The sequence below is a fragment of the Taudactylus pleione genome, unplaced genomic scaffold (genome assembly GCF_031769625.1).
Source record: "Taudactylus pleione unplaced genomic scaffold, aTauple2 ptg000256l, whole genome shotgun sequence".
Taxonomy (NCBI): domain Eukaryota; kingdom Metazoa; phylum Chordata; class Amphibia; order Anura; family Myobatrachidae; genus Taudactylus; species Taudactylus pleione.
The window spans coordinates 2,768,841-2,786,983 of NW_028284658.1; the positions used below are offsets into that span (position 1 = coordinate 2,768,841).

Consider the following 18,143-nt stretch of genomic DNA (forward strand, 5'->3'; position numbering starts at 1 on the left):
TTTTTTGAAAAAATACGCCCCCTGGCCGCTCGCATTCTACGTCATGTCCGCTATTTATTAGATTAATCGAGTACATCGGCCAGGGTATGAACTGCTCGCTATTCTTGTGGTTGGTTTTTGCTACCACAATTTTGCGAGCAGTTCTGGCTATAAAATAACCCAGTGACGTGGTCAATGACGCTGCTGTATTAATTATGCACACCCTTAAAAACGCCCGTTTTGACCTTTAAGCACGCCTGCGTTCGGATCTCCACTCCCCGTTTTCAAGCACCTTCCCCTGTTACCACCCACAAACGCCTCATTCGGTCACTCAAAATAGCAGGCATTCGCTATTTTGCGAGCACACGATTTTCGGCCGCACTGACTGGTTCGCGCATGCGTATTACGATCCGTACGCATGCGCAGTTGGGCAAACATCTCTCGGAGCGAACGAGCGGCCGCTTACGAGCGGCTCTGAATCAGGCCCATAGTCTGTTACCAGTGATAGTTTGTTACCATTGATAGTTTGTGTCACTGCTGCCATCGATGGCAACTATCAATGGAGGTCACTCCTGAATGGCCCTAGTCCTGAATGGTGGAGTCCCTTTTCCTTTTCTGCTGTCCTGGGGTCAGGGCTAAAGTTAATGGGCACAATACATCACTGATCTGGTGCCCACCCCAACTCCCCATCAGCACGGGTGGCTCTGCACACACCACGCCCAAGCTTGAAGGCAGCAATGTCAGGCAGATTATCTCCCCCCCCCCCCCCCCCCCCCCCCGACAACAATGCCCGCCCACCCGGCAGCTGAACAGCGGCCCCGTTGGTGTACGCAATAATTGAGGCGTGCCCACCACATTGTGGGTTATCTGGCCCTGGGTGTAAGGGCAATTTCTTTTTACGCTTTTTTTACATGCAGGGAGAATATTGCCTGACTTCTTTATTTTGACACAGACCGCATCACCTCAACTTTAAATCTGTCTGCACGTGTTAAATTTTGACTCCCCTGCAGTTTACCATGGTTTTGCCAAGATACAAACTTGCACTTATAGGGCCTCTGTGCATAGATCTCTCTGCACAGACCCAAATGGTGAGTTTTTGCATACAGCGCATTCGCACCCGTCTTATTCTGGATCAGACAGAACTTGGCTGAATCTGTCTTTTCTGAGAAATAGGGCATTTTGGGGTGGGAACAGGGCGGCGAAAATGCGAGCACACGGAACTACCCATGGGCGTGTATCTAAAGCTCTGTGAGTCATGCCTATGGGGAAGGGAAGCCCGTTTCTGACTGACTCTTACACCTAGCATGGGAATGGTGCAAGTGCCAACATTGATGATGGTTTGTGGCGGCTGGTGTAAAATCTATTGATGGCACAGTTCCCACTTTAGCTCTACAGATTCTCACATTAGCATAAGGTAGTAAATCAGGCTTCCTCAGCTGCCCAGCAACTGCAGACACTTTACCTGCAGCTCAGACTTAGTCCCATAGTTTGAACTTATTGCATTGCTAAGTTCCAAGACACCTTGTGTGACAAAGACTACAGAACACATAGGGGTCTATTTACTAAGCAGTGTTAGGAGACAGTGAAAGTGATAGGATCTGATTGGCTGGCACCTTATCACTATCACACTGTCTCCTAACACTGTATCAAAACTATGGGGTCTATTTACTAAGCAAAGTAATAATTATCATATACTTTATCCCGTCACCAGGAGATATATTGGGAATTAGGACAAGGTCTACTTTAAACAATATTTAAATATGATGGTCTCAAATTAAATATAAAATTTATAATGGAGGCCATTTGTTTTTCATTCTTCTATTCTTGTCAGTTTGAAGATGGTGTTCTAGAAGCCTGTCTCCAGCTGTTAGATGCCAACCCCAAATACAATATTGACTCCAACAAGGACTGTTCCCGGCGTAATGACCCGGTGTACATTAGCCGTGTCGTCAGTGCAATGGTGAGTACACAAGTCCTAGTACACATTGTGGTGTCATAAGTAGGCACAGAAACAGGCAAATCTCAGGTGCACAACTCCAAATTATTAATAATATATATAAATGCAATAAAATTTTGCAATCAATAGAGGTTTTTAGCATAATCATGGCCAAGGTTATGGACCTACCCACCATATCCAGGTAACCTCTTTCGGGTAGGTCCCTAACATACTAAGGTTCAAATCCAGAGCGCAGGACCCCCCAAAACTGGCCCAGCCAAGCCGCCCCAGGGCACCACCATAGTAAGAAAAGTGCAGTGTAAAGAGATAGTTAGGAGCAGCTGCATATAAAGAATGAAAATAAAAAAGTGAAGTACATATATATTAAACACACAGCTGCAGTCCAGAAATCTTTCCCATGGTGTCATAAGTATCCTTGTAATTTGAAGAACTGACAGCATATTTCTGATATTTGGACAATGTAGGAGTATGAGCTTAGATAAGTGTCTCAACTTATATCGTATTTCAGTAGTTTGGTGGCTCCTGAAATGCGATTTCAATGTGTCGCACCTCTTATGGTATAGAGCATAACTTTGCAAACCCAGCATGTTGATACCTATGAGATTCGCCCATGGTCCTGCAGGTGAACTGTAATGATGCTGACAGAGGGGTCCTGTATGGGCGATGGGACAACTGTTACGACGATGGGTTCAGCCCCATGTTCTGGATCGGCAGTGTGGATATCCTGCGGCGCTGGAGAAAGTTCGGGTGTCAGGCGGTGCGATATGGACAATGCTGGGTCTTTGCTGCAGTTGCCTGTTCAGGTAAGAAAATAGACCGTAATGTAATAATTTTGCCAATCCTTATTCTTTAAGGTAATTTGTTATTTTTTTCTCAGTTTTACGGTGCCTCGGCATCCCAGCACGAGTCATCACCAACTATAACTCTGCCCATGATACCAACCGTAATTTGTTGATAGAACAGTACATTGATGAGCAAGGGGGAATGCAGAAGAAACAAAAAGAGATAATCTGGTATGGATACTAGTGGCTGAACAAAACAAAATCCTGTATGCCCAGGATCTAGATAGCTAGACATCACAGAATGTACAATACATACTGTATACTTATTACTAGCTGGGATACCCAGCATTGCCGGGTTGAAGACTGGACCCTGAAGTTCCCAGTCAGCCTTTATTTGTTTAGATCATCCTGAAAAGGACCCCACTGTTTGCTAACATGCTTGCAGTGGCGTAACTACCATGGGTGCAAGGGGTGCGGCTGCTTTTGTGCCCGAGCTTACTTTGTGGCTGCCACTCCCCCTGCACCCAATCACACACACAAGGTGGGCCCGTCCAGTATATAACTGTGTGGCAAAACCCGAATTGGCTCTGTGTGGGGGCAAATGTGTGTTTTTTTGTTTTTTTTTAACCCTTTTAAGATCTTGGAATGCATAATTTAAGGGTGGGTACACACCTGAATGACCGGCAATCGTGCTGATGTTCGGGGCGATTTGCCTTAACCCTGAACATCGCATGATTGCTGGTACACATTGCACGATTTAATGATCGACAATCACACAATATTGCATGCGTCCGCTGGAGCGCGCAAATCGGGCATACACACTGCACGATATGCCCGATTTGGCCAGATAGGGACGATATCGTGCAGGTGTGTACCCGGCCTAAGAGTGTCCCTATTTTTAGCGATTGTGTGACAGTGTGCGCCCTGACAAAGTTTAAACCTAGGCAAAAAACCTAATCATGGTCAAACTACAACACCCTTCCAAATATGGTGGAGCTAGGTCAAAACTCTGGCTGTACATAAAGTACAAAAATATGGACAGACACGCTTTCTCGCTTATTATATAGATGAACCAAATTAATGGTATTATGAATTGAAATCAATACAAAAATATTGCTCAAATGAAATTAGGTTAATTTTCTATCCCACTTGCATTAAAGGAACTTCCACTGTTGGGTTGAAGCATGGATGAGCCGTCCTGATCTAGGTGAAAGCTACAATGGGTGGCAGGCTGTTGATCCAACGCCTCAAGAGAAGAGTGAAGGTGGGAAATGAGATCTGATTATCTCTTCTCATGTCTTTCACTGTGGTTACATGTTGTTCCTCATGATTTGGAAATAGGGTTTGTTTCTTATGTCAGCTGCTTGGCAAATTCTCATATCAATGTGTTATTCCCTCTATCAGTGGCGTTTCTAGTGTTACTGTTTGTGTCTCTTTGTTTAGAGCCTGGGGTATATTTACTAAAGTGCAGGTTTATTGAAGTAGTGATGTTGCCCATAACCAATCAGATCCTACTTAACATTTATCTAGCTCCTTCTAGAATATAATAGCTTGAATCTGAATGGTTGCTATGGGCAATATCTCCACTTCTAAAAACCCGCACTTTAGTAAATATACCTCTCTGTATGAGTTTCGAAACAGATAATCAGGACACTTCTACGGCATGATGACTGTCCAGTCTACATTTTTTTTTTGTTTTTTTTATAGAAACCATTTTGAGCGTCAAAACCCAGACCTATCCTGGTAGAATAGTGTGGATTATATCTATATTTTCCTATATGCTGTAGTTCTTTACAAATTATCATTGTCTATCTTGCAGGTGTTTTCTGCTGTGGTCCTACTCCTGTTATTGCCGTTAAGGAGGGTGACCTTGATCTGAAATATGATGTCCCATTTGTATTTGCCGAAGTAAATGCAGATTTGCTTTACTATGTGAAACAAAAAGATGGTACCAACAAGCCGACAATCTACACTGCACAAATTGGAAAAAACATCAGCACTAAAGCAGTGGGGAAGGAAAGCAGAGTAGACATCACCGACCACTACAAGTATGCGGAGGGTAAGTGAAACTATGTGAGGGAAATGTGCATGATAAACTCCTACATTATTCAGAGGATCAGGCTGATATCAGTCCAAGGGCGATTGGAGGCAGAGGTGAGATCCCAGCGAGTCTGCCTGATGTTTTAAAGTGTCAATCATTTAAAAGGCAAAACCAACTTTGTTTGCCTTTTATATAATTGCCACTTTAAAATATTAGGCAAACTCGACAGGATCTAGCCGATGCCGGCAAGTCTCTCAGATAAATTTTCAGGTAGGTACTAAATGACTATTGGACGATAGGTAGACATCACCACTAACAATGACAGTGCTAGTTGCATGTAAGCCATCTATAAGGGTCCCAATTCATACTTGATGACCCTAATCAATAGGAGACGTGCAGGTCACATATGTTTGAATTAAGTGAAAATAAGCATTGTAAGTTGTAAGTCAAACATGTTAAGTGTAAATAAGAACTTTACTGGGAAATGGGATACATAGGAGCCCAGGCCAGAAAGCTAAGAGTAGCGCATGATGGCAGCTTGATACACATATGATTGCACTGGTATCTGCCCTATGGGATTAGAGATCTACTGGGACTTGGAGGGCTACACTGTACATGGAATGATTCCTGTGTACACTGATTAGTTGGGGCTGTATAGTAAACCTCTCAACAAAGTGGCCAAAGTATGTATTATATGCCTGCAAGCTGGAGGATATGGTGAAATGATGTGTCTGCTATGGAATGTTTAATTTAGTCAGATTTGGCTTTGCAGAGGTAAAGCTAATTGAGGTGGAACTCTAGTATGCAGACCTTATACAGGAACTTTCCTAGTACTGGCAGCATATTCCTATTTCTGCTACAAACGCACACGTCACAAAGGTGCTTGTTAGGTTCCTGAATGTTTCAGCATCCAAGTGCCAACAGCTGTAAAAGTTAGATTTTTATTATTTGCTTCCTTGCAGTTGCTTATTTTTTAGGTCAGACTTGTGTCCCTAGGTTTTTTAATATAACAATGCTTGTTTTGTATAAGTCTTATAGCTGAGAGGACCTTTGGTTTTTTTACAAGTTGTAATTTGCAATGGAAACATTCTACTACATCAGTGATCATCTGTCTACCAGGGGCAGTGTTATGTATGGGCTATTGCGCTCCCTACTGAAAATTGTATGGATTTTTAGAACTCACAAAAGGAGTTCTGTGACAGTATAAAAAGACGAAACTGGAATCTGACTACTTTTATACAGATAACAGAAATCCAAGGTGGTTCTTACAATAGATACGTTGTTTTTTTTATAGAACATCAAAGTAACGGCATCAGAACTAGCAAACTCAACTAATATACCCAATGACACCAGATATATGCCATGCAGAAGGGATGGCACATACAGATAGTGTTCAAGTCGAGCTAAATAGCCCATCTTGGTCTGCCCGGCCCTTTTTTTCACTCAATGTGGGTCGTATTCGCATAAACAAAAAACTGGAAGAGACAAAACTAAATTCCTAGCTTGCACTTATCAATGTGATGTGCGACATTTGTATATCTGTGTGCGATTGAGTCTGAATCTGTAAGAAGGGCACCAATGCAAGTGTCCGCAGTATTTCCGCACACCAAGCTCTGTGGTGCCTCATCTGCAACTTTGTACAGGTTTAAAAATAATTCCTGTGCAGTTAAGTGACAACCCAGCGTCTTTAGTACACTGTGAATGTTCTCGCTATATCTGCAATTCGAATAAGATGCACAATTCGAAGAATAATACTGTATGCTGCTCCTCTGAGTCTCATTCACATCAGGCGCCTCCCGCATATATGGTATATAGATGCTAGGTGCGTGAGGACACATCTATAGTTAAAATGTAATTTATATAAAAAGAGATTTGTCCCTTCAACCTTCATTTGTAAATAACTCTCAAAAAATGGTGTCATCTATAACTGTATTGAGAATACCTTTGTCTGTGTGCCAGGGAAACTGCAAATGGTCATTGACTAAAATGTACATAGAGGCAATAACTTGCAGGTTGCAAAATAGATCAGCAGTGTAAATACAGCATTGGAACTGCTGTGCATCTCAGTTTGTTTAAACATTCCTTGATTTCTACAAAGGCAAAAAGATTTGCAGAGTATAACGCTGACACTTGTGGAGAAGCAGACTTTGAGACTGCCTTCACTTCACCCAACTCCTTCCCTCTGCCTATGCCAGTCTCTCAGTCACCACATATAGGGGTATTCAACATGGGAGCGAAAACTGTTTTCGCACCTATGACGTCATTAACGCAGGTTTTGCTTTTACACTGTATTCAAGTTCAAAGACTTTTCGCAGGTTCCAAAAGTCTTTGAAAAAAAATGGGGATAACTTTTCACCACTGAATAGGTGGCGAAAAAAAGTGCAGAATTGGAGTTTAGGGGTGCAGGCTTAAAAAAAAAATAGCCTGCACCCTTCAGAATGACCCCTTGAAACGATCTGTGTAAAAAAAAAAAAAAAAATCGGGACACCCCAAAAAAAGCACTTTGAATTTGGGGGCCCAAAAAAAAAATGTTGAGGACCAAAGTTAAAAAATAGCAAACTTTACTCTGTATGCCCCAGGTGTTTTTTTCATTGCAGCTCCTTGCGCAAGTGGGTTTTTCAAGATTTTTTTCAAGTCTCTTTAGCAACTTTAAAATATGCTGACGCCCATTTTCAAGTACCCCAAATTTGCTGGGCATAGTTATTTTTCCCCCCAAAAAAATCTAAATGCTCTTCTGCACCACTTTCTTCAAAGTCGCATTTATGCACTTGCCGCAGCTATTAGAAACCCAGACTTCCTTCAGGAGTTAAAAATGGGGGTACCCATAGTGATCCCCCATGTCTAGACATCATTAGGGGAGTCCCTAGAATATTTCCCGAAAATTCCCGTTTTTGTTAACCTGTAAAAAAAATTTGTAAAAATTTAGAAACAAAATGACATAAGATCCCCCCAATAGCTAAACCAGTCCCAGGTTTGCCAGCCAGTGGTGGTTTCTAAAAATACAGGGAACAAAATGTGTAGGGTTCCACCGTATTTTAGAAACCAACACCAGGCTGCAGGGACTAGTGCTGGTTTTAAATATAGGGGGCAAAAACGACGTGGGGTTCCCCCTATATTTAAGACCAGCACCAGACCCAACCGACCGGGGTGTAATGCCACAGCCCGGAGACCCAATCACCGGGGCTCCAGGTCCAAAGCATTACACCCCAAGTCGGTCAGCGCAAGCCGGTGATCTCGGGGGAGTTGGGGACCCCCCAAAAAAGGGTCCCCCCTCTCCCGAGCACCACAGGCTTATGCTGAAGCCCGGGGCTCGTCCCATACCCCTGGAGCGGTGGGTATGGGGGTAATAGGGGGGCCAAATAATGTAACACTATTGTACTTTACAGTGGAACTACAAGTGCCAACATGCCTGCCATTTTGCACTTGTGGAACTACAAGTGCCAGCAGACATGCGGCACCTGTAATTTCACTGTAAAATAGTTAAAAAAAGACAAAACACACACATCGTGACCAGTATAAGTTTATTACACACACCTACCCATTCACATACATACTCACCTATATCCTGGCGCTGGTCTCCGCAGTAATCCACGTACTTGGCAAAACAAAAAACGCCTTACCCGAGCCACGAACGAGCTATGAATATGTGTGTTCCCACGCATACTCATAACTCCCGAATGCCAGCTGACGGCACATCTTCGGAGCTTGCAGTCCTGAGAGCCAATCAGCGGCCGCGCTGACTGTAGCACGGCCGCTGATAGGCTCCGGCTACTGACCGTTCCCACGGGGGCGAGTCACACCATGTGGGAACTGTCAGTAGCCGGAGCCAATCAGCGGGCGCTCTACAGTCAGCACTGCCGCTGATTGGCACACCGGACTGCAATGCCCTGTGAAGTGCCGGCAGCGGCCATTCGGGAGATATCTGTATGTGTGGCAACACACATACAGATAGCTGTGTTGCGTGGATCGGGTACAGTCGTTTGTTTTTTTTTAAACTGCCTTGGATTACTGCGGAGACCAGCACTGGATGTAGGCGAGTATGAAATCTTTCTTTGCAGGGCCACTCAACATGGATTTCTACTGGAGAAGAGGACAGAACATCTGGTATAGGTAAGTATGTGTGAATGGGTAGGTGTGTGTAATAAACTTATACTGGTCACGGTGTGTGTGTTTTGTCTTTTTTTAACTATTTATTTTACAGTGAAATTACAGGTGCCGCATGTCTGCTGGCACTTGTAGTTCCACAAGTGCAAAATGGCAGGCATGCTGGCACTTGTAGTTCCACTGTAAATTACAATAGTGTTACATTATTTGGCCCCCCTATTACCCCCATACCCACCGCTCCAGGGGTATGGGGATGAGCCCCGGTCTTCAGCGTAAGCTTGTGGTGCTCGGGAGAGGGGGGACCCTTTTTTGGGGCGTCCCCAACTCCCCCGAGATCACCGGCTTGCGCTGACCGACTTGGGGTGTAATGCTTTGGACCTGGAGCCCCGGTGATTGGGTCTCCGGGCTGTGGCATTACACCCCAGTCATTTGGGTCTGGTGCTGGTCTTAAATATAGGGGGTACCCCACGTCGTTTTTGCCCCCTATATTTAAAACCAGCACTAGTCCCTGCAGCCTGGTGTTGGTTTCTAAAATATGGTGGAACCCTACACATTTTGTTCTCCATATTTTTAGAAACCACCACTGGCTGGCAAGCCTGGGGCTGTTTTGGCTATTGGGGGGGCACCTTATGTCATTTTGTTTCTAAATTTTTACAGGTTAACAAAAACGGGAATTTTCAGGAAATATTCTAGGGACCCCCCTAATGATGTCTAGACATGGGGGATCACTATGGGTACCCCCATCTTTAACTCCTGAAGGAAGTCGGGTTTCTAATAGCCGCGGCAGGAAAAAACACCTGGCAAAGCTATTTAAAAACCCGACTTTCTTTTGCAGGCAAAAACGGGGTTTCCCATAGCGATCCCCCATGTCTGGACATCTTTAGGGGGGTCCCAGGCATATTTCCCGAAAATTCCTGTTTTTTTCCTTAAATGGGGTCAAGGGTCATTTTTAAAAAGAACAGGGATAATTTTTCAAATCACTATAGCAAGTGAAAAAAATTGCAGAAAAGGGGTTTGGGGGTGTAGGCTTATAAAAAATAGCCTGTAGTTTTCGGAATGTCCCCTTCAAAGGAAATGTTAACAAAAAATGTCCCAAAAAGAATCGGGACACCATTAAAAAAAAATAATAATCATTTTTTGGGTTTAAAAAAAAAAAAAAAAAAAAATAGGTAAAAAAATTGCCAAACTAAATTATTTATGGTGGGGTCCCCAAGTATGGGGCAGGTGTTTTATTCATTGTGCAAAGTAGCGGCAGGTGCATTTTTGCTGAATTTTTTAAAATTACCTTTAGGGACCAATAAAAATACGCAATTAAAAAATCAAAAAAAGTTTGTTTGCAAATTGGTTTGTTTATTTGTATAATAGGCATCAAAGTTCCACACCAGTGGGTACATTTACTATTTCTCTCAACATTTATTTAGGCAATGAATAAGGTTAAGCTGGGTACACACTGACTGATATATTGGCTGATCAATTGATCGGCCAATATAACTGGTGTCCGTCGGCCAGTGTGTACCAGCGATGTGTCTGTGAATGACGTCGTTATGACACATCATGTTGGCTGTGTTGTACATCTGATGGCAGATGGCTGCCTGGAAGATGATGGTCGTTCAGTGTATATGAACAACCATCTACAGATATATCTGCAGATCACTCGATCTGTACATATATCGTTGTAGTGTGTACCAACCTTTAAACTACTGTAATCAGTATTTTAAAGGAGAAAAATATAAATGCATTCAGTGTAAAGTGGTGGTAGTAAAGGGGAGGTGGTTGGACTTACAGTGCACATCCTAAGGATTTTCCGTTTCCCAGCACAACCCCAAGGCCCACTTTCAGTTAGCGGAGGCTGCTCCGAAGTTAGTTGCTGAGAACTGGACCTTAGTGTGCACAGGGTTAGTTTATCACTGCTCACTGGTGCAAAACAATTGAGTTTTGAGGATGATGATCTTTGTAAATCATTTCCATAGTATACATAGCCGCTAACAGCTGTTCTTTGATAATAAGCAAATGTACTGCTTTTAGAGAGAATCGCGTGATCTGATGGGATTTATAGAGGTATACAAGATAAACTTTCCTTCATCTATTACTGAGCCATAGAGAAAGATGAATAATCATAACACGCATATTGCTCACTCTTCATAGATACAACCCAATGAACCATTGAGAGCTGGAATGAAAGCCTTTATAAGTGTTACCCAAACAAGTAATTATATTTTAACAGGGATTTTCTATCTTGCCCCCAGGCTCTGAAGATGAAAGGCGGGTGTTTGAAAAAGCAAATCAGTTCTCTACTGTTCCAAAAAGACAGACGGAGGAGATCCCCTCTGGGATCAGTATCAAGATTAAAGTATCAGAGGGGATGAACAATGGTTGTGATTTTGACGTATTTGCAGTTATAAACAACAACACTGAGGAGGAAAAGGAGTGCAGACTTATGTTTTGTGCACGTACCTCCAGCTACACTGGAGAAGTGGGACCAGAATGTGGAATGAAGGACCTTCTCAATCTGAATTTACAGGCAAATGCAGGTAACTCACTCCATTCATTTCCTAGCTGGTATGAAAAACATTCAGAACAGGGAAGTAAAGTGCATTAGAGTCCCTGAAAAAGTTGAAACATTGATAAACAACTCTGATGAACTGTATGTTATATATTTGTATACCTATATACCTGTAAACTTTTTAGCCTGGAAGCTCCAAAAACTAGAAGGGAAAGAGTAAATTGCTGCTGCTCAGCAGTAAAGTCCGACAGAGATATGATTGCCAAATATTTCCCCGTAATAACAGGTACATTGAGGATCACTGCTACACAATTCATCATCTTTCATGGACTTTTGTCCAGGAATGATGTTTGTCCATGAAAGATGACATTTTACATCTTTCTGAGACCCGATTTTTGCCGGGAAAAATCTGAACTTGGCAGGAAAATCCGAACTAATCCGAGCCTGCGCATCCCTAAAATATTTATGCATGCATGCATCCGGAAAATATTCACAGCGCGTCACTTTTTCCACATTTTGTTATGTTAAAGCCTTATTCCAAAGTGGAATAAATAAATTTTTCTCCTCAAAATTCTACACACAATACCCCATAATGTAAAAAGTTTTTTTTGAAATTTTTGCAAATTTAATAAAAAAAATAAAAAAAACCTAAGAAATCACATGTACATAAGCATTCACAGCCTTTGCTCAATACTTTGTTGATGCACTTTTGGCAGCAATTCTTTTTGAATATGATGCCACAAGCTTGGCACACCTATCTTTGGCCAGTTTCACCCATTCCTCTTTGCAGCACCTCTCAAGCTCCATCAGGTTGGATGGGAAGCATCGGTGCACAGCCATTTTCAGGTCTCTCCAGAGATGTTCAATCGGATTCAAGTCTGGGCTCCAGCTGGGCCACTCAAGGACATTCAGAGAGTTGTCCTGAAGCCATTCATTTGATATCTTGGCTGTGTGCTTAGGGTTGTTGTCCTGCTGAAAGATTAACAGTCGCCCCAGTCTGAGGTCAAGAGCGCTCTGGAGCAGGTTTTCATCCAGGATGCCTCTGTACATTGCTGCATTCATCTTTCCCTCTATCCTGACTAGTCTCCCAGTTCGTGCCACTGAAAAACATCCCCACAGCATGATGCTGCCACCACCATGCTTCACTGTAGGGATGGTATTGGCCTGGTGATGAGCGGTGCCTGGTTTCCTCCAAACAGAACACTGGCAATCATGCCAAAGAGTTCAATCTTTGTCTCTCATGGTCTGAGAGTACTTCAGGTGCATTTTGGCAAACTCTAGGTGGGCTGCCATGTGCTTTTTACTAAGGAGTGGCTTCCGTCTGGCCACTCTACCATACAGGCCTGATTGGTGGATTGCTGCAGAGATGGTTGTTCTTCTGGAAGGTTCTCGTCTCTCCACAGAGGAATGCTGTAGCTCTGACAGAGTGACCATCGGGTTCTTGGTCACCTCCCTGACTAGGGCCCTTCTCCCCTGATCACTCAGATTAGACAGACAGACAACTCTAGGAAGAGTCCTTGTGGTTCCAAACTTGTTTCATTTATGGATGATGGAGGCCACTGTGCTCATTGGGACCTTCAAAGCAGCAGATATTTTTCTGTACCCTTCCCCAGATTTGTGCCTCAAGACAATCCTGTCTCGGAGGTCTACAGACAATTCCTTGGACTTCATGCTTGGTTTGTGCTCTGACATGCACTGTTAAGTGTGGGACCTTATATAGACAGGTGTATGCCTTTCAAAATCATGTCCAATCAACTGAATTTACCACAGGTGGACTCCAATTAAGCCTTAGGAACATCTCAAGGTTGATTAGTGGAAACAGGATGCACCTGAGCTAAACTTTGAGCTTCAACGCAAAGGCAGTGAATACTTATGTACATGTGATTTCTTAGTGTTTTTTTTTTTTTTTATTTGTTAAATTTGCAAAAATCTCAAACTTTTTACACGTCATTATGGGGTATTGTGTGTAGAAGTTTGAGGACAAAAATTAATTTATCCTATTTTGAAATAAGGCTGTATATATGTGTGTGTATATATGTGCATATATATAGGTGTGTGTGTGTATATATATATATATATATATATATGTGTATATATGTGTGTATATATATATATATATGTATATATGTGTGTATATATATATATATATGTGTGTGTGTGTGTATATATATATATATATGTGTGTGTGTGTATATATATATATATATATATATGTGTGTGTGTGTGTGTGTATATATATATATATGTGTGTGTATATATATATATATATATATATGTGTGTGTGTATATATATATATATATATATATGTAATATTTTTTTTTTATTATATAACGGCACTGTACTCCAAGCATTCTCAGGAGAAACCCAGCATTCAGGATAATAGATCCCATAGCTATATATGTCTCTATACAATATAGAATTTATGCTCTATGGAATTATTTTCATTTACTAGGCATTGGTGCTTTGTTGCCTATAATGTGGATTATTTGTTGTTAATACTACACTTGGAAGCAAAGCAATTATACAGAAATTACACTTTTAAATATTTAGTGGAAATAAGATTTCTGCATTTATTTTTTTGTAAAAAAACCTTCTGAGCAGAACACGTGAGAATGTGCGCAGGATATGACGTGTGCAGGGAAATAGTGTTCCCAAAGCACTGTCACGTCTTTCACATCCCTGAACCCATGACAACAGTTTGTACTTTACCCACATTTGTTTCGCTTAGTTTTCTCTGTGAATTTTGAGTTCAAGTTTAATTCTGTTTTTATATTTCATGGCTTTAATTTCTTTTGTAATTTGATTAACATTCCAAATCTGGTTTTATTTGCATTCATTTATATTGGTGACATTCCCTTTGTTGCTGCTGAGTTATCTCCTAATTTTTCAAAAGAATATGATGTGCATTGTCTGATTACCATGTCTATCTGTCTTCACACATGCATTGTCTATCTCATGAGAGGTTCTGCCTTTCCCACACTGCACAGTGCCTGGGTCCTTCTACCTAATATGGTCACAGATTCAGAGCAAGGAATTTCCTGTAACAAATCCCTATTACATTCATAGTCTAGTAATGTGATAAGTTATCAAAGCAGCATTATTGTATTTCTATATTTCCCCCTACCCTTCATACTTGAAATAGCTTGTTCGTGTGGATTTGGGAGGGATGATTTTGTACCTTGCATATCATACACAGCAGTACCTTCCTGCTCTACCCTGGTATCATTACTGTATATAACAACGTATGCTTAGCAGACCAGGCCGGCTCCACCATTAGGCAACTGAATCTGTTTTGCTAAAAAAAAAAAAACATTGTGCTAGACTAGCCTAGCAGCGGCCGTGGTGCAGGTCTAGCTAGCCGCACTTGCTGCTGTCAGTCATCTCACCACCAGCAGTACACTGGTCACGCCATTGTTTGGTCTCCTCTCCCCGCCGAGTCCGCCCAGAATGCCTGGAAGGCTGATGTGCGCTTGTTTACAAGTGAATCACTCCTGTGGCGCCCACACCCTGGCCTGCTCTTTCATTTCCTTAGTTACTCCCCTTCCTTTCAGAGACAAAGATCAGGGCTGCTGGGCTGAGAAGTCAGACTTCACTAGTTTGTTGTCTAGTAGTATTAACAACAACAAACGTTGTGTGTGGTATGTTTGTCGGCTCAGCAGCTAACTTTTGGATGTGTACACTAGCTTGTAGCTACATTATAAAATTGCACAACACAAATACTATACCAGCAGAGGGGTCTGCTGATGTATGGTGCAGTGCAGACATCCTTGTTGTACTCAATGGAGGCAGATGGCTACAGTACTTATAAGCCTCATCACTTTCAAGTAGTTGACTGGGAAGTGGTTAATGGAGAGGGGGAGGCAGTGGAATGAAGTTTTGCAATATACGATGCAGAGAGCATCCTAATGACCGCCATATAATATGGAAAGCATCTTAGTGATCACCATACAATACAGAGAGCAATATTTTATAAGATACAGACTGCATCTTAATGACAAGCATATAATTCTAGTGACTGCCATACAATTAAATGGCCATAAAATAGAGAATGCATCCTAGAGACTGTCATAAAAATACAAAGGACATCCTATTGACCATTACATGATAGTCAGAACATCCAAGTGGTAGCCATCTATTGCAGGGAGCAAACCAGAGAGCATCCTGGTGACCTCCATATAATTCTCGAAGCATCCCAGTGGCCACCAAACAATCAAAGAGCATCCTATTGACTGCCACACAATACAGACAGCATGCTAGTGACTGCAATATAATACAGGGAGTATCCTAGTAACTACCATAAATGTAGAAAACATACTAGTGAGAAACGCATGCAAAACACTGTCCTAGTTACATATCCACATAGCTACTTATGATTAGAAAAGGTCAACACACGTAGTTACTGAGTTCCGGTGGTGGCGAATTGCACATAGCTAACACCCATGTTGCACTATAGTGGCATCTGTCAGGCAGTAGGCCAATACTTGTCCCTGACACCGCATAGTGCTCACATTGCTAGGAGCAAGGAACATGAATGTGGCTGGTCCCTGGGGAGGTGCCAGCCACCATTAGACAGGGAGATATCAGGACCAGCCCTGATTAGCCCCCCACACTGAAAAAAAAAATAATAAAAATAATAATTTATTAATAATAAATTAAGAAGCTAAACCAAATAAATAATAATCATACTGCCTCCAAGCAGCCCATAAGGCCACCGGCCTATTGGGGAAAAATGACAGTAAGATATATGCATACCTCCCAACTGTCCCGCATTCAGCGGGATAGTCCCGTTTTTTTGGGACTGTTCCACTGTCCCACCTGCGGGGCGCAGTGTCCTACAGTGGGGGGGGGGGCGCAGCGGGTGAGCAGTCCGGGTAGGAATCCTGTGAGCAGCCCAGCATCTCGGAGATGCTGGGCACGCGCATTAGTGATTGAAAAGGGGGCGTGCCGCTAGGCCATGTGCCTTTTTTGGGAGCACGGACAGTAGTCCCGACCTCAGAGACTCAAATGTTGGGAGGTATGTATATGGCCAAGCCGTCTTTGTCTTGCAGTAGAGTGACACGAAATCTGGACAGCCACAGGTCAATGTTAAAAACAGTGTTGTATGAAAGCTAGACTTCTGTGGGTTCATTAAGTACAGCAAACATCTATATATAGATGCCCCCCAGGGACTTTATTTTATACTGTCTGTTTGTTCTGGCTAATCTTAAGAACCACTGGATGGATTTTGATGCAGTTTTCACTATAGAACATTTGTCTATGAAGGATTAGGAGTATGAAACATTAATGTTTGACAAAATGGAGCCTAGCAGTGACTATTTTAGTGAAGTCAATGAAAAAATGGGCATCCCAGCAGTTTCTTGGTTTACGCTGTCTAAAACGTTAAAGATGTATAACAACGATGGACTTTATATTCTACCAGGTAGAGATTGAGATGTATTATCCGGTTTCTCCAGAAAAATTAATGTAAGCCCTGTTTACTGATGCAACATTTCAGCTTTTCCCTTTTACCACCTTTCATCTTTCATTTATGTGAAAAACGACTCCTTAAGTTCAAATGAGTCCAACTCCCGGTAGTCTGCTTTGGCATGACAATAAATAAAACACAGGGACAGACACGTAAAGTGGCTGGAGTTGACCTAAGTGGAGACTGTTTTGCTCACGGACAACTTTACGTGGCCCTTTTGCGTGTCACATCAAAACAAAATCTTTTTGTGTTGACGTCAGGAGGGAAAACGGGTTGGGTACGGGCTCCCGGTGGTCGGGATGCTAGAGGTGAGAATGCAAACAGCGGCATCCCAACAGTCAGAATCCCCACTGGATTAGGTAAGTATCCTAACCCCTAAGGGCTACTTCACACACACAACGGATTTGTCCGTCCAACAAAAAAGGAGATTTATGTGCTGACCCATACCTTCACATGACCCATTCTAGGAAGAACATAGTGCTCTGTCCATGGACTTCCCTCTCAATGTATGATTGTGATTACATGTTGAAACACCTTTCTACTCAATTAACTAGTTCAACACAGGGAACAGCAATCAAAGTAAGAAGGAAGTCCAGGGAAAGAGCATTTTGACCCTCCTGGAATGGGTCATGTTGGGAGGTATAGCTTACCTGTTAAATCCTTTTTTTCGATTCCATAGGGGACTTAAGCTTTACGCTGGGTATAGGTTGTGGGTTGGAGTCTGAGCACCACACAGTTAAGCTTGTTGAGCACTGCACAGACTCCCCCCTCCCCCTATGCCCCAGCCACAGGCACCTCAAGTTTAGTTAACAAGCCTAAAGCCAGGGAAGAGAAGGAGAAGAAGCAAGACTGGCACGCACTCTGGTCCATACACACAAGAAATGTGAACGGGAAGCAGAGCAAAACCCTAGCAAGACAGGTGTGTCGGGAGGTGGGATCCAATACTGCTCATTACTATGTTTTTTGGCCTTTTAAATGTAAAGAACTTTGTGAAAATTAACCTGCTACAGTGTGAGAATCAGGTTATACAGTGGCATGAAAAAATGTTTGCCCCCTTCCTGATTTTTTTTCTATTTTTGCACTTTAATTGTTTCAAATCTTAAAACAAAATTGAATATTAGACACCCTGAGTAAACCCAAAATACAATAAATTATCATTTAATTTATTGAAGGAGAAACATTATCCAACACCAACTGGCCGTGTGTGAAATAGTAATTGCCCCCTTAGATACTCATTCAACCAGTGAATCAAGTTGAATTGATAATTGGGTTCAATTAAACTAGACACAATCAGACTTGATAACTGCTAGCC

At 42.4% G+C, this 18,143-nt stretch overlaps 1 protein-coding gene across 1 annotated transcript in view; it reads left to right on the forward strand.

The window, feature by feature from the left end:
• The window catches only part of TGM2 (transglutaminase 2), a 50,011-nt gene that overhangs the window by 18,694 nt on the left and 13,174 nt on the right, over positions 1–18,143 (forward strand). The window contains exons 5-10 of the mRNA XM_088480559.1: positions 1,811–1,939; positions 2,559–2,739; positions 2,814–2,949; positions 3,879–3,982; positions 4,538–4,777; positions 11,110–11,394. Of these exons, the coding sequence (XP_088336685.1) occupies positions 1,811–1,939; positions 2,559–2,739; positions 2,814–2,949; positions 3,879–3,982; positions 4,538–4,777; positions 11,110–11,394 (1,075 nt within the window). The remainder of the gene's footprint in view (positions 1–1,810; positions 1,940–2,558; positions 2,740–2,813; positions 2,950–3,878; positions 3,983–4,537; positions 4,778–11,109; positions 11,395–18,143) is intronic.